Source organism: Grampus griseus (assembly GCF_964374135.1).
Source record: "Grampus griseus genome assembly, chromosome: 2".
Lineage (NCBI taxonomy): Eukaryota > Metazoa > Chordata > Mammalia > Artiodactyla > Delphinidae > Grampus > Grampus griseus.
The window spans coordinates 146,151,233-146,167,292 of NC_139018.1; the positions used below are offsets into that span (position 1 = coordinate 146,151,233).

The 16,060-nt window shown below is 43.7% G+C and overlaps 1 protein-coding gene across 5 annotated transcripts in view; it reads right to left on the reverse strand.

Annotated features, from left to right (window-relative positions):
• Positions 1-1,397: 1,397 nt before the first annotated feature.
• Positions 1,398-16,060, reverse strand: part of TJP1 (tight junction protein 1) — a gene marked incomplete at its 5' end in the record, with an annotated part of 256,975 nt that continues 242,312 nt past the window's right edge. For 2 of the 5 annotated variants that reach the window (XM_082647761.1, XM_082647764.1), the window contains 5 exons: positions 1,398-2,943; positions 5,620-5,703; positions 6,846-7,063; positions 8,556-9,036; positions 12,065-12,240. In XM_082647761.1, coding sequence (XP_082503887.1) covers positions 2,849-2,943; positions 5,620-5,703; positions 6,846-7,063; positions 8,556-9,036; positions 12,065-12,240 — 1,054 coding nt within the window. In that variant the 3' untranslated portion in view covers positions 1,398-2,848. Of the gene's footprint in view, positions 2,944-5,559; positions 5,704-6,845; positions 7,064-8,555; positions 9,037-12,064; positions 12,241-16,060 lie in introns of all 5 variants that reach the window. The other 3 variants (XM_082647760.1, XM_082647762.1, XM_082647763.1) reach the window with 2 other exon arrangements.

Below are 16,060 nucleotides of genomic sequence, written 5' to 3' on the forward strand. Positions count from 1 at the left end.
TGCGATTTATGTCAGAGTGTTTTGCCTATGTTTTTTTATTTTCCTGTATGCGGGCCTCACTGTTGTGGCCTCTCGTGTTGCAGAGCACAGGCTCCGGACACACAGGCTCAGTGGCCATGGCTCACGGGCCCAGCCGCTCCGTGGCATGTGGGATCTTCCTGGACCGGGGCACGAACCCGTGTCCCCTGCATCGGCAGGCGGACTCTCAACCACTGTGCCACCAGGGAAGCCCTGCCTATGTTTTCCTCTAAGAGTTTTATGGTGTCTGGCCTTACATTTAGGTCTTTAATCCATTTGGAGTTTATTTTTGTGTATGGTGTTAGGGAGTGTTCTAATTTCATTCTTTACACCTAGCTGTTCAGTTTTTCTAGCAACACTTATTGTAGAGGCTGTCTTTGCTTCATTGTATATCCTTGCCTTCTGTTATAGATTTGGTGACCACAGGTGTATGGGTTTATCTCTGGGCTTTCTATCCTGTTCCATTGATCTGTATTTGTTTTTGTACGAGTACCATAGTGTCTTGATTACTGTAGCTTTGTAGTAGTAGTATAGTGTGAAGTCAGGGACCCTGATACCTCCAGCTCCATTCCCCCACCCCCACCCGCCCCACCAAGATTGCTTTGGCTACTCAAGGTGTTTCCATACAAATTGTAAAATTCTTTGTTCTAGTTCTGTGAAAAATGCCACTGGTAGTTTGATAGGGAGTACACTGAATCTGTGGATTGCTTTGGGTAGTATAGTCATTTTCACAACATTGGTTCTTCCAGTCCAAGAACATGGTATATCTCTCCATCTGTTTGTGTCATCTTTGATTTATTTCATCTGTATCTTATACTTTGCTGCATACAAGTCTTTTGCCTCCTTAGGTATGTTTATTCCTAGGTATTTTATTCTTTCTGTTGCAGTGGTAAATGGGATTGTTTCCTTAATTTCTCTTTCTGATCTTTCATTGTTAGTGTACAGGAACGCAAGAGATTTGTTTGTTAATTTTGTATCTTGCGACTTTACTAAATTCATTGATTAGCTCTGGTAATTTTCTGGTGGCATCTGCACAAACTGCAGATTAAATCCCCATAATCGGCCCATGTTATGTTTTTCTAAAACTATAAGGGAGGAGACAAAACCATATACAAGTTGGCCCTAAGGAACATGAATAAACACATACATCCACATACACTTACAGGCACAGTGGGAAGACTCCGCCTTCCCCCCCTTCTCCTGCTCTGTCTTCTGCCAGGATGCACTGGCAACAGGGGCTCACTCCAAATCCCCCACCCCCACCAGGACCAACGCGGCAGCAGGCAACTGGGTGATGAGGATCAGTGTGCAGGATTTTAAACTAGGATTATGAAGTTAAACAATACTAGAAATAGCGGGCAAACAGACCAAACCAGCACTTTATTTTAAAAAGTTTTATTCTGCAGATTTAGAAATTTGAGATTTTTTAATAACTGCAAAAGAAATTCAGTCACACCTACTGATTAACAGAATGTAGCGGTGTATTATCTAAACAGAAATTGTGCTGATGTGCCACAATAAATTGTCTATTAGTAAAAAAATACACTTTAGGGCACAGCATCATATCACAAATTACAATAGGGATACTTTGCAAGAATTTATTCAAACTAGAGAATTCTGAGTAACTGTATCTTTTGAATGCAGCATTTAAAAATGTAACAACTCTGTGCATTCTTTTTCTTAAAAAACTGACCTTGTGTGTGTCATAGAAATGCTGCTTTATTGCTGCAGAGGTCAAAGTTCAAGGCTCAAGAGGTACAGGAGAGAATACAAAGGTAGCCTTAAGAAACTTGGTTTTGTTTATGTATAAAAAAGGTGAAGTTTATAAAAGTTAATTTACAAACCAAGAACAAAGTGGTATGCACGCCTTATGTACAAGCATCCTTAAAACATCAAAAGTTTTTAAATGCATAGCCTAAAAAAAAAAAAAAAGAGAGAGAGAGAGAAAACAACCACTGCCCCTTGCCAAACAAACAAAACAAAAAAAAACCCACCCCAAATCACACCATTATTTTCTTCTGGGTGATTACACATTTCTGAAACCACCAAATCCACAATTCACTCAATCTTTTCATGATACAGTATCTAGATGTGCACAAAAGCCATAAAACCTTAGTAACACACAGAACGATCTAAGAATTAAAAACACAAGGGTAAGGCATTCCTGCTGGTTAGTATGTCTATGGTGATATGGTTAACTTATAGATCCAAAGAGGCCACAGAACCAGTCTCACATGCTTTGGTGTCCTTCCCTAAGAAAAATGAGTTTTCATATACAGTAAGTAATTGTCTTCACTTGCCCCGCCCCACCCAAAAAAAAAAAAAAAAAAACTATAAATTCCTCTTGCTGTACATTTCTGTTAAATCCACTACACTGGTTATACATTTGAGGTGCTTTTTAAAAACGTGTGATTACCTCATGCATAATAAAAATGTGTATGCCAGGCCAGGGCCATAATAAAGTCTGAAACAGTGTACTTTGGAAAGAACAAAACTCAAATGCACCCCATTTACTGGCTGGTATTTTAACGGAAATCAATATGTGAAGTTAAGCAGTGACCATATAAAAGTACAAAACTCATTACAAAGCATCACATCGTGGAGCCTGTAGCCAACACCGACCCCCAACATGCAGCAGGCAGCATGTTTCCCAAGCACGGTTCAGGGGATGTTCACTCAGCCTCTCCAGTTCAAACAAAGCGTGTGATACTAACACACTGCAGTGTCAATTATAGGAAAAGTATATAATACTTGATGGAGTGGTTCCATTTAGATTTAGTAAGTTTAACCCAGTTTCACATTATTTAATCAAGTTCCTATATTTTAAGAATTAAAAGTGGTCAATCAAGACAGAAACACAGTTTGCTCCAACAAGATAATTTGGATCTCCAGGAAGACACTTGTTTTGCCAGGTTTTAGGATCGCCTACGAGAGAAAAAAAAGTTCATGTCATTTCTGGTTGGTTAAACTGCTATCTGTAATGCTTTGCAATCATGGGACAAACACAAACATATATATTTAGATACAGTTTTCCTCTATTTCTTCAGCATACCGCACTTGTACCAAAACTCTTAGTGCTATATATGTACTTCATTGGAGACCCACTGGAATCTAATGATCCAAAAGCTGTTGCAGATTTCTCGTTTATTTTTTATGTTTTCAAGTTTGAGCCTTTTAAAAAATGAATAAAAGTTAGGGTGATCATGTGCCTGGGACAGTTCCAGTTTGCCCCTGAGTATTATTATTAAGAGTACCCTTCTTGGGCTTCCCTGGTGGCGCAGTGGTTGAGAGTCTGCCTGCCAATGCAGGGGACGTGGGTTCGTGCCCTGGTCTGGGAAGATCCCACATGCCGCGGAGCGGCTGGGCCCATGAGCCATGGCCACTGAGCCTGTGCGTCCGGAGCCTGTGCTCCGCAACGGGAGAGGCCACAACAGTGAGAGGCCCACGTACCACAAAAAAAAAAAGAAAAAAAGAGTACCCTTCTTTCACTTTCAAAAGTTTAGACAATAATTATATGATTACCCCATTTGAGCTGAGTATGAGAACACATTTCTCACACTTGACAGACCAAATGAAACCCTCAACACTGCAGAATTCGGTTAAGGAGCCTCCTCCCCTTTACAAAAAAAAAAAAAAAAATCATTGAGACTGGGCCAGAGATTCTTAGCCCTGATCCTGCTGTACAACAAAACCATTCATGATGCTTCCAAAGTCATTGAACTGAGTAAGACTGAAGCAGGACCTGGGCTTTGGAGTTTTTAACCAGCTTTTAACCAGGTGATTTGAGATTTGCAGCTACAGCTAAGGAGCCCTGGCAGTGGACTCAACGTAAAGAAGGCTGGGACAGCCATACACCTCTTGTGTCCATGGTAAGTGACAGTCAAAGCTGCTGCCTGTAAAGCAACAGTTCTCCACCAGGAGCAGTTCTGCCCCTCAGGGGACAATGTCTGGAGGCAATTTTGCTGTCACAACTGGCATCTAGCGGGTGGAGGCCAGGGAGGCTGCTAAACACCCCACAGGGCCAAGGCTGAGAAGCACTGCAAACTGTAAGCTGTCCGTTACCTAAGCAACATCTGAGTCATGGTGGGCTCAGCAGTTTAAAACAGAGGGGTTTAACTTCACAGGTACATGTGGGCTTGTGCCATACTGCAGATAAATTGTTTAGGCAATGAGATAGTTACGACAACTCTTGGGAAAAACTTTATCTTTAGGTTCAAAATTCTTTCCAATATACTAATAAATGCTTCTTGGAATTAAGTCAGTAGCTATCAAAATCTACCTTGACTTTTTAAAACAGAAATTTATAGTAGCAAAAGCATTCCGAAGCCACACAGAATTACATAAAATTACATTTCTCTTCTAGGTGTACATACTCAAATTTAACACAGGAAAAAGTAAGTTGTTTCAATCTAACAAAATAACATGTTCTGTGGCACAAAACAAATTATACGAAGCATACTGATGTTTTTCGTATCTGGAAGAAAAATCGCTTATAAAACAAGTAACAACATAGTTACTTTAAGGACCCTCAACCTATTTTGGGTTAGAGGACGATCACAGCCCACACTAAAACCTGACTTTTGGAATATATGTTTTAAATGCAGTTTTATTAATTTTAATTCATTAGTTCAAACTAGGCTAATAAAATGTTTCTCAGTGGAGTTCCTGAAGAACTTTTCCCAGAAAATGGGGTAGTTGTGAATGAATATATGTAATATTTTATGTTGGGTAATATTAAAATATGTTCTTTACACCATAAAACTCTATTTCATACTGTACCAAACTAAAACTGTATAATGCTCATCTGATTTATCAAAAATTCAGAAGAACTTTAAATTCTTTTTTTCTACATCAGGTTCAATTAAAGTGTTCTGTGCCATAAATACAGAAAGTTCTGACTTTAGTCTAACTGACTTAGTCACCCAAGGAAGTGAGAAATGTGAAAATGCAATGGAAGCTTTGAAATTATGATCTTGACAGCAATAAGCCATTTTAAAAGTGTATTAGAGAAGTTATTTTGAGTTTTACATGGAAAAACCATGGCCAAGTATGATCACAGTGTAAGGTCTTTTATCTTTCAAGTTTCTCTAGTGTGTGTGTGTATACACACACACACACACTCCTACAAAGTATATATATATATATACTTTGTAGACTGAGAAATAGTAACCAAAAATAGAAATTATTACATAAAGGAATCAAATCATTTTAGTATAAAGATGAAAATGCATATATATGTAGGACAATATCAATTCTTCCACCTCATCTTAAAAATTTTGACAGAATAATTTTGTTGAACACCAAGAAACAGTCAACCTTTGGCCAAATCATCAATGTTTACAAGGCAGAAGCTTCTCTACCTTTCAGTTTTCATTTACAATATATGTACCACAAATAAACTCCAAAACACTGGTGATGCCTACAAGGCCACAGGAACAGAGGGAGGATCTGTGCACAGACAGCACGGGTAGCTCCGTCAGCCCACGGGTCAATCAACGACAGTACCCAAAGCCCCCAAAGGACAGAGTGAAGACAGCATACCCGACGAGGAGTCGGATGATTTTAGAGCAAAAGACCAACCGTCAGGAGTCATGGACGCACAGTGTGGTAAGCGCAGCTCCACGGGCTTCAGGAACTTGAGGCCATGGGGCCCGCACATCACTAAGGGGCTCAGCAGGGTCTCACCTGGGGCGGGGGGAGAGAGGTTAGACGGCTGGCTTCCTTCTAGACCCACACCCTCCTCACCCTCCTTCTAACCATATGCTTTAAAGCCAAAGACGGTTAGTTCTCTGTAGTAGCACTGACCAAGAAAAATGTAACAGGAGCCACAGATGTAACTTAATATTTTCCAGTAGCCACATTAAAAAGGAACAGTTGAAGTCAATTTTAATATTTTATATAACCCAATATATCCAAAACATTATTTCAACATGTGAGCAATATACTGAATCTTTGAAGCTGGTGTGTATTTTACACTTCTAGCCCGTTTCAATTAAAACAGCCACAGTTCAAGTGCTAAACAGCACAACGTTGCTGGTGGCTACTTCATTCAATCACAGCATTCTTATGGTATAAGACATACTCAAACATTTTACAAATGTTACTTATATCTTGTGTTTTTAATGTTGTATTTGCTACAGACGTGGTTTAAGAGATTCACGCAGGAGGGCCAACATGTTAGTATTCTGGCAAAATGTACGAAAATGAGCTAAAATAATGTATTTAAGGAAGCAAAGCACTGCTAAAATATTCTAAAAGACATTGCAACATGGTTCATTATCATTTCATCCTGACAGATCTGGAAGACTGTGAAAAATAAGAGCATTCCTAGATTCCTGAAGCAGCTCAGAAACACACACCGCGACAGCCGATGGGGATGCTTCCTCCTCTGCAGCGTGTTTACTTGTGCTAGGTCTGCGCAGTGAGGAAGATCTGACCCGAGAGCCTTGCATTCCACCAGCAGGTGGCAGCACAGAGCAAGGCCTTTGGAGTGGGTGTTACCTAATTCATCTCTAGAGCTGCAAGGCAGGAAGGAACGACTCAAAGACAAAAATCTGGTGAGGTCGGCTAAGACTGGCGACTGGCTGGCAGGTACAGTAGTGCCCAATGACCCATCCCCTATTGTCACCGTCACAGTAAAGGTAGCACAGGCTCCCCTCTCCACAGTGCTCATTAGAGAGGCCCTCCCTTGTAGAAGGAACTTGAGGGCAGCCAGGGTGGGGGGAGAACAGAGGTCTAGGGTATCCTGTCTACTGAGCACAATAAGCTTTGAAAAGCACACAGGGCAACTCGAGTTATTGAAACTAAGCAGGAAATCACACACTCACCTTTCTCCTTATCCAAAGGCGGGAGGATGCTGTTGTCTCGGCAGACCTTGAAATAGATTTCCTGCTCGACTCCCTCAGGAATGGCTCCTTGTGGGATAATGATACTAACGCCGGTCTCTATGGAGCTCAGCACCCCGCCGTTGCTGTTAAATACGCCGCGGGCGGTGGCCACCACAGTGTGACCATCCTCATCTTCATCCTCTTCTACAGCTGAGGGACTGAGAGTTCAGAAATGGCCAATGAGTACATTCCTAGTCACATACAGGCACTTTCACTGCTAGTCTAGTCGGCGGTTTCATTCTCTTTCTCTCTCCATATAATCAAGCAGTTACTTACTTTAATAAGTTTTCAGTGACTGACAGACTTTACTCACAGGGATAACTAAGCATATTCTTCCTCGAGAAGTCAATGTCATTTTTAAAGGTAATAGTCACGTTTCCTTCATTACTGATTTTTTGCGATCAGAACATGTAAGGCCTGATACAGTGCTCACCCAATATTTTACAGCCATGAAACTGGTGTTTTAAAACTGATGGCACATCATGGTTTAATTGGTAGCATGTTTTTTCCTTCTTAGTGATACGTAAGACAGTGGTGCATCTCACAACTGATGGCATCTTAGACCTGATAAAATACACTAATTAGGCTCGCTCTCTCCTGAGGATTTCTGGTGTGCATACTATGGCCTTCCCTCCCCACTCCCTAAGCACAGACGCCCAATTCCATGAGGTAATAAAGACTCCGGTGTGGGCAATCGCTCATGGAGAGGAGATGGTCCATTCACGCGGTTCACACAAAGACGCCTGAGGCAGAGGGGATGTGGTACCAAATCTCCTTCAAAAGTGCAGGCTCTCAGGACTTCCTTTTTTTTTTCCCCTCAGGACTTCTTGAAGCAAAATTTTGAGCCAGGACTAAAGGTGAGCAGAAAGATGGGCCAACAAAATGAAAGTGAGTGCAGGGAGCTGCGGCTTCACTCCTCCGTGGCCAGAGCGGTGGGCATGGGCTCCCCGGGGCAATGGTACCGCGGGGCCCCTGTGAGGGGGCCGCTCCTCCACATCCCCTGGCTGGCCTGTCCTTCCACTCGGGAGGCAGCCTGCCGGTGGCCCGCGAGTACTTTCTGTGTCAGTGGCTTAGGGAGGTTTCTGCATGGCCAGCACGGGTCTTGTCGGTCACTGTGCAGATGAGGGGAGGGGTGTAGGGAGTGTGGCTCCAGGCAGGCTGGGTTCATCTCATTTGCTCAGCCATCTGACCAAAACTATTAAGAAAGCTCTTTTTTAAACAACCATTTTGAGGTTATTACATCTTCTTTTCATACTCACTGCTGAATAAACAGTGGATGAGGAATACAGATACTCTATTATTTTTGAGATATTCTCCAAACGTGCTGCCCCAGCTGGAGGTCAGAGGTCATGGGAAGCCAGGGCCGGTTAGGAGTCTGGCTCTGAGGTCAGAAGTCAGACCAGTGGCTGGGTCTAGGCTCCCTGAGCATGGCTGTGTGACCCTGAGTGAAATACAGTGCCTCTCAGCCTGGGTTCTTACACAATGGAGATAATGAGCACCAGCTTTAGTGCCTCTTGCAGAACCTTTAGTCATTCCAACATTTTGGACAGCACCATTCAGCTTAAAGTTTGAGTTGAAATCATCAGTCAGGTTCCCAAAACTACACCCAACTCATGTGAGAGACATCACCAGGCCAAGAAAAAGTCTTACCTCACGGGCACAGCTTTAGGCCCTGTGCTGATACTGTTTACTTGATATTTAGGCTTATTATCTGTGTGGACAGAGAACGTCTCAACTCCACTGTCAAACTCCGGAGGCTGCGTGGAACTGTGTGCTTTCACCAGAGTTTTCGGAGAAGTGGGGGCTTTGGAAGACAAGTCAGGTTTATGTGCAGTTTCGCTCGTCAGGAGATTGTGACTGAATTTAGGACTTTCAAACTTGCGTTCAAATGGCCGCGCAGAACTTGTATATGGTTTTGGTGTGAATCGATTGTATGCTGGAGTGATCGTTTTCTGAGTCTGTTCGGCCCCGTTAGCTGGGGCTTTATCTGGGAAACTTTTCTGGGGATAGAAAGCAGACTGGGCAGCGTCTTCTCGGTTGGCTGGTCTGTAAGCTGCTGGCTTATTCTGAGATGGAGGTGGGTCTGGTTTGGACACTAAAGAGCTCTGAAAATCCAATGACATGGAATTACCTGTAAAACACACACATATAAGTATTTCAGAAACTTCCTGAAAACAGCTACTGAATACTATGTTGTACATCAAAACTAATATTATAAGTCAACTATACTTCAATAAGAAAAACAATAAAGTACATTCGGTGGCTTGAACAAAAAAAGCATTACAAACCCATCTCTAACTGACTGTAATGGTTTGTGAGATGGAAAAGATGTTATAATGGGTCAAGAATAAAATCTATCCAGATGAGTAATTCATTCATGAAAGTTATCAACAAGTGATTCTGTGGGAGACCGTGGTGACCATGTTAAACTAAGTTTTTAGGAATAAACCTTGAAACAACTTTTCATCCATACAGAAAACAAAAACCAAAACGCCCTTCCTGACACAAGTTCTAACAGTCATCTGATGTCCCTCTCATCTTAACCTGTCCTGGTGTCAGAGTCAATGACTGACTGGGTCTGGGTCAGCAGTCTGAGGACACTCTTGACCCCTGGTGGCTGTGTGTGATGCTGAGGGGCCAGGAGGTAGCAGGGACACCTGGGACAGTGTTCATGTACCTGCTGCCTGGAGTCAGGGTCATGTGGCTGGGAGTCCTGGCCTCCAGAGACTGGCATCGGAGTGACCCCGCTCCAGTGTCCACAATAAATTAGAAACAGAATGACAAAACTGGCCATGTTAAAAAAAAAAAATCAGTACTACAAAACTCACCATAATTAAAGTTAAAAAAGAAAAGTCACAGATTGGCAGAAGCTATGTACAACACATATAACTGATTTTAAAAAAAATTAGGATCCAAAACCTATGAAGAATACCTATACATCCATAAGAAAGAATCAACCAATAGGAAAATAGGCAAAGACCTGAACAAGCAAAAACACAAGTGAAGACTAGACTAACCAGTAATCATACAATAAGATACTCAACATCACTATTAATTAGGAAAATGCAAAACAAAAACAAAAAACATCATTTCACATCCATTAAATTGGCAAAACTTACAAGTCTGGTAATGCCAAGCATTGGCAAAGATGTGGAATAACAGAAATTTCCATGTACAGATCTTCCTCGACTTCCCAGGGGAGGTTCAAAGTAAAAAATGTGCTTAATACACGGGACCTACCAGAATCGTAGCTCAGCCCAGTCTCCCTGAACGTGCTCAGAATACTCTCACTAGCCTACAGTTGGGCAAGATCATCTAACACAAAATATTATAATAAAGTGTTAAATATCTCATGTGATCTATTGAATACTGTCCTGTAAGTAAAAAACAAGACTGGCTCTCTGGGTCCAGGACAGTTCAAAGTGTGTCAGTTATTCACCCCCGTGATGCAGCGTCTGACTGGGGGCTCTTCTCACAGCCGCTGCCCAGCTTCACGAGAGATTGTATTGCTTATTGCTAACCTGAGAAAAGATCGAAATTCGAAGTAGTTTCTAGTGAATGTGCATCGCTTCTGCACCATGTAAAGTCAAACCGTCATAAGTCAGGGACCCTCTGTACCGCTGGTGGCAGTGCAAAATAGCACCAACTGAATTCTATGAAATAATTAAGGAAAAAATCATATCAGTGCTATACAAACTCTTCCAGAAATGAGAGAAAGAGGGAACACGTCCCAGCTCTCTTTCATGACTCTAGCACAACTTTGATACCAAAACCAGACAAGGACATTATAAGGAAATTATAAACCAAAGCTCCTTGTGAACATAGTAAGATAACTTATTACAGAAACAAAATGAAGGAGACAAATCTTAGGATCGTCTTCGTGCGTTTGGCCCTCTGTATCTGCGGATGCAGAGCCCATGGACACAGAGGGTCGACTGTACTACACCAGTTACACGGGGGACGTGTGTATCCGCAGATTTCAGTGTGCGTGGTGGGATGGGGGTGAAGTGGTGGTGGTGGGGGGGGTCCTGGGATCAGTCCCCTGCGGATACTGAGGGACAATGTACATACAAGAAAAAAACAGTTGACAAAATGCTTTCAGCAAACTAGGACTAGAAGGGAACATTCTAAACATAATAAAAGGCACCTACAAAAACCCCTACAGCTAACATTGTAACGGTGAAACATTCAATCGTTTCTCCCCACAATGGGGAACTAGCAAAAGATGTCTGCCACCATCATTTCAACTCAACATTTTACTATGATGTCTCAGCCAGTGCAAAAATGGCATAAGGTTTGGAGAGTAAAAATTTAAACTTATCGGCAGACATGATAGTGTGTAAAGAAAATCCTAACATAAAGTAATATCAAATTATACCCCTGGGATTGGACTCCTACATAAATACAGAGGAGCACTGTCTCTAGGAGCAAAACATCACCAGGAGATGGGTGAACTGTGGTGTATCCTTTGAAAGCACCAAATGAGAAGAGAGATGTTGGTTGGGAGGGTGGAGGCAACAGTCCCTTCCAGGACGTCTAATGGCTGTGGAGCTGGGAAGGTGGCATGAGGCAGTGGCACTTACTGGAAGGCAAAGGGAAGGATTATGGGGAAGGGGAGAGGAAGATGAAGGAAGCAGGAGAGCGGGGAGAGGAGCTGGGCCAGTGGCCCGGGAAGGGAGGCAGTTACTGCTCAGAGATGTGAAGGAGAAGACGTGGGTGCACACGCAGGGACGCCACCCTGAGGTGAGCGCTCTGGAGCTGATGGGATCTATCTTGATGAGCCTCCGCCACAGAACACAAATGCAAAGACGAGGTGCTCAGGGACACGTATTATGTGAAACTCTACGGCCGCCCTATATCCACATGCGAAGACGGACATCACCATAATTTTTACGAACCACCATTCAAACATTTAGTTTTGGGCATACTGGTAAACAAAAACTACTTTCAGAAATTAAGCTATGTTAAGGAGGCAGGTTAAAATCTATTTAGCTAAAAGGCTTGTCCGATATAACTGTCATTATCATAAAAAAGAAGAGGTACTTTTAACAAAGCCCCTTATTTTTCGCTGTTCTCAGCCCAGAGGTTTCTAGCACGTACTTTTCATCTTGTAAGTGTGAGTCTATTACAGTGGTCCTGCCAACTCCTGAGCCGCCTACCTTCGCCGAGTGTCCCCTTGGTGTGTGAGTGGAGGCTGAGGGTGGTGCTGGGGCCGGGCTGGGCGGCCTGGCTGTACTGGGCGGGCGGCGGCGGAGGGGGTGGTGTGGCCTGCAGTGGGTCATAGCGCTTCTCCCCAAACGGCCTGTCCACAGCTTCAGCCTCAGCAGACTTCCCCCTGTGGAAAAATGAGGAAATGCCAACACCTACAGACGGATCCACATTCACAAAGCAAGTTCCCCTTCTTCTAAGTATCCCTGAGGGGTTTTTTTTGAGAATTTCACAGTTTACCCTTATGAGTGTGGGTACTCTACCAAAAAACACAAACAAGTCCAACCAGTCACCAGCACAAGAGGTGTAAAGGCAGCACAGGTATTTTAAGAATATTAGTAAAGCATCCAAAAGACGGCAACCAAAAGGCAGATGGAATTCGGGGTATACTTGTACTATTCAACACTGTGGTCTACAAAAAATAGTAATGGCTGGTAGGTTTAATGAAGTCGTCCAAATATTCTGAAAAATATTTATTGGCCCAAATCCTCATTAGATTCCCTTCTGGTGTAGTGCCTAAGAAGGCATGAAGCACCAGCTTCTGGTGCAGGCTAGGCACCACAGAAGGTGACGTCACGGGCCAGGGGCTGGCAAGCCCTTAGTCAAGGGCTGACAAGAAATGCTATCAGCTTCTTGGCCATACGGCCTCTGTCACAGCTATTCAAACTCTGCCCCAAAGCAGCCAAAAACAGCTTGTAAATCAAAGGGTACTGCTGTGTTCCAGTAACACTGCACCTTTTTTTTACTTCAAAATTTATCCTGGATTTACCAGATCCATTTTTTGTTTAGCAATTGCTAGAGCAGCAAATACTGCTTGATTTTTAAGGCTCATTTAAATCAAATTGTGAATGTATGCTTATTTTTTCAGATTCCCAATTGTTAATATAGAACACGTAAAATTCACACAAAAGAAATCTTTAAAACAGGACCCATAATTGCAACACTGCCCTCTGAGCTCTGCAGAGCCAAAGCTGTACACTGGCTTTACGTGCACACGCAGTCACACAGACGCTTGGAATGTACTTTCACAGAAGACTACTGTCGCGGAGTCTAGTCATGATCAGCTTTAAAGCCGCGCCATTATCTCATTTTGGGTGTCTGGACTAAGCACTGAAGATGACGTTAACACCTGCAAGTGCACGTAATGCCAGTGCCACAGCGAGGGACCCTCACGTCACAGCCTCACACCAGTGCCCCGTCTTACCACATGAAGCTCCTTTCCAAGTAGTCAGAGCTAGTATAAGAGCCAAGAAATCTAGGTGATGGCAAAGCAAGCGCAACAGAAAAATTAAAGAAAACGATCAATCTAAGTTTGCAGCAAACAGAACTCAAATGTCATTTTAAAGCATCAACCAAAAAACACACATCCACCATTTCAGCATACTTCAGTCTATAAAGGAAACCACCACTGGCTCTCATTTAGCTCGGGACACCAGCAGCCGGTGGAGACGTGGAACGCAGCTAGGCCCCGCCCGCCCACCCTCCACACACATGGGGCTCTGGTGGGCAGCAGTGTGGCTAAGCTTCACTCCTTGGCCCGCTGCCCACTCCTGGTGCTGAACAAAGAAATGAAATAAAGCAGCGGGTTCTGAAGTGGGGGTGAGTGCTCTGTTGAAAGAAAGGGGGCTAGGCACAGAAGTCCAGAGTGAAAACACAGAAGTGATGCAGTACCACAGCTAGCACGGTACGGATACACGATCAACACGTGCTCCTTCCGAGCCTGACGCTGAGCCCCGAGGTGGGCAGAGCTGCCACGCTGACTCCCTTGGTCTCCACCTCTCTCATCTAATAATGCTACATGCACACAAAACCACCTAACGCCAATCTTATGCTTAATTCTTGTAAGCTGAAAACCACCAACATTTATCTTGAGACCTGGAAGTCTCACGGTAGGCTGCGTCTTCAGAGGTAGATATTCCAGTGACAGAAATCACATTAGATGCCCTGAAGGAGACAACTCAATCTCTGAGCTGCAGCACGTGCACAGACCCAGATGGAGCCTGCTCTTCTAGCCCTGGCCTGGAATCCTGGCAACTCCTAACTTGCTTTGGAGGTGATGTCAGGGCTGCTGTCTCCTCACCTCTCCAGCATCAATGTGGCTCAACAGACTGTGAGACTGGGTGACAGCTACCTGCTTCTGGGGCACTTATCCTGTGCTATCAAAGACTTCTCCCTGCTCTAATTCCCTCCATTTTTAAGGTGTGCTTTTAAGTGGAACAAAAGCACGCATTATCTGGAAGACGGTAACTTTGTTATTTCTATGTTTTACTTTAGAGAATAAGGCCTGTAGGCAATCTATTGGTGACAAACAGTAAATAGTTTTGAAATGTAAGACAAAGAGGGCCCCATATTTTAAACTATTTTCCAATTATTAAAGTTGTATTAATTGGGCAAAAGAGTAAAACAGCATTAGAAAGGGAAGGCATAGAAACAACTTCCTGCTGAGTCATCTTCTAGGACACTCGAGTCTCCTTTCCAACTCTCTAACCATTAAAAACCTATATGGGAGGGCTTCCCTGGTGGTTCAGTGGTTAAGAATCCGCCTGCCAATGCAGGGGACATGGGTTCGAGCCCTGGCCCGGGAAGATCCCACATGCCGTGGAGCAACTAAGCCTGTGAGCCACAATGACTGAGCCTGTGCTCTAGAGCCCGCGAGCCAGAACCACTGAAGCCCACGCACCTGGAGCCCATGCTCTGCAACAAGACGGCAATGAGAAGCCCACGCACCGTAACAAAGAGTAGCCCCCACTCGCCGCAAATAGAGAAAGCCCGCATGCAGCAAGGAAGACCCAACGCAGCCAAAAATTATTTTTTTTAAAAAACCTTATTATATGGGAAAATGCAGCATTACTTTCATATACAAAGGAAGGAAAGGCATCCTAGTATCCATCTCAAGTTAGACTTTCTCACCCCATAACACTACCAACAGTAAACAGTAATATCAAACCGAGTCCACAGTGAATCTACAGAGACAGACATGATCTCTTTCTCATGGGACCTCTGCCCAGCAAACACTGGTTCCTCCCAGGGCTGTGGACGTGAGGAGGAGTGCGCCGGGGCTTGTGCTGAGCCTTGGTCACTCCACGTGGAATGACTGAGCCCCTCCACCGCCAAGTGCTCGGCAGTGTTCTAGACCATGTCTGAAAGCTATACGTCATAGATATATTACTGAGTCTTCTCTCCAGAGAACAAGATTCACACAAAACCAAAAAATACCTTGTCATCTGATTCCCTAGCAAAACTTTTAATTTACTTTTTAGACCTAAATGTATCCTGTTAAGGCTGTATTCTATTTACCAAGTATGTAAAAGGATAAATAAAATCTCTCTTTAAACTGGACTCCCTTCTGAGAGGAATGAATATGTTTAAACAGCTTCAGTAAAAGTGGTGATGCCCTTCCATCTCATGGAAGGTGAGCTTCTCAGGCTCCACGCCTAGCTCATCCTGGTCTGGACTCTCTCCAGATGCACTGGGCACCTCTCTAGGCTTGTGTTAGGGGAGGCTCACAACACTCGTGCAAGACTGTCTGCTTCAAACAGAGCCCGAACTGCACCACTCACAGTTCGCAGCTGTGTTTCTCATAAACTGCTTTCTTCCGTAGACAAAGATTTAAATGGATAACAGTGGAAAAGGTTTTAAATCTTCACTTTAAATGATGTCTTAGAAGGCAAGTGGTAATTGAAAGTAGGTTTTTAGGGACTTCCCTGGTGGTGCAGTGGTTAAGAATCCGCCTGCAAATGCAGGGGACATGGGTCCGAGCCCTGGTCCGGGAAGAGCCCACATGCCACGGAGCAACTAAGCCCGTGCACCACAACTACTGAGTCTGTGCTCTAGACCCTGCAATCCACAACTACTGAGCCCGCGCACCTAGAGCCTGTGCTCCGCAACAAGAGAAGCCACCGCAATGAGAAGCCGACGCACTGCAATAAAGAGTAGCCCCCGCTCGC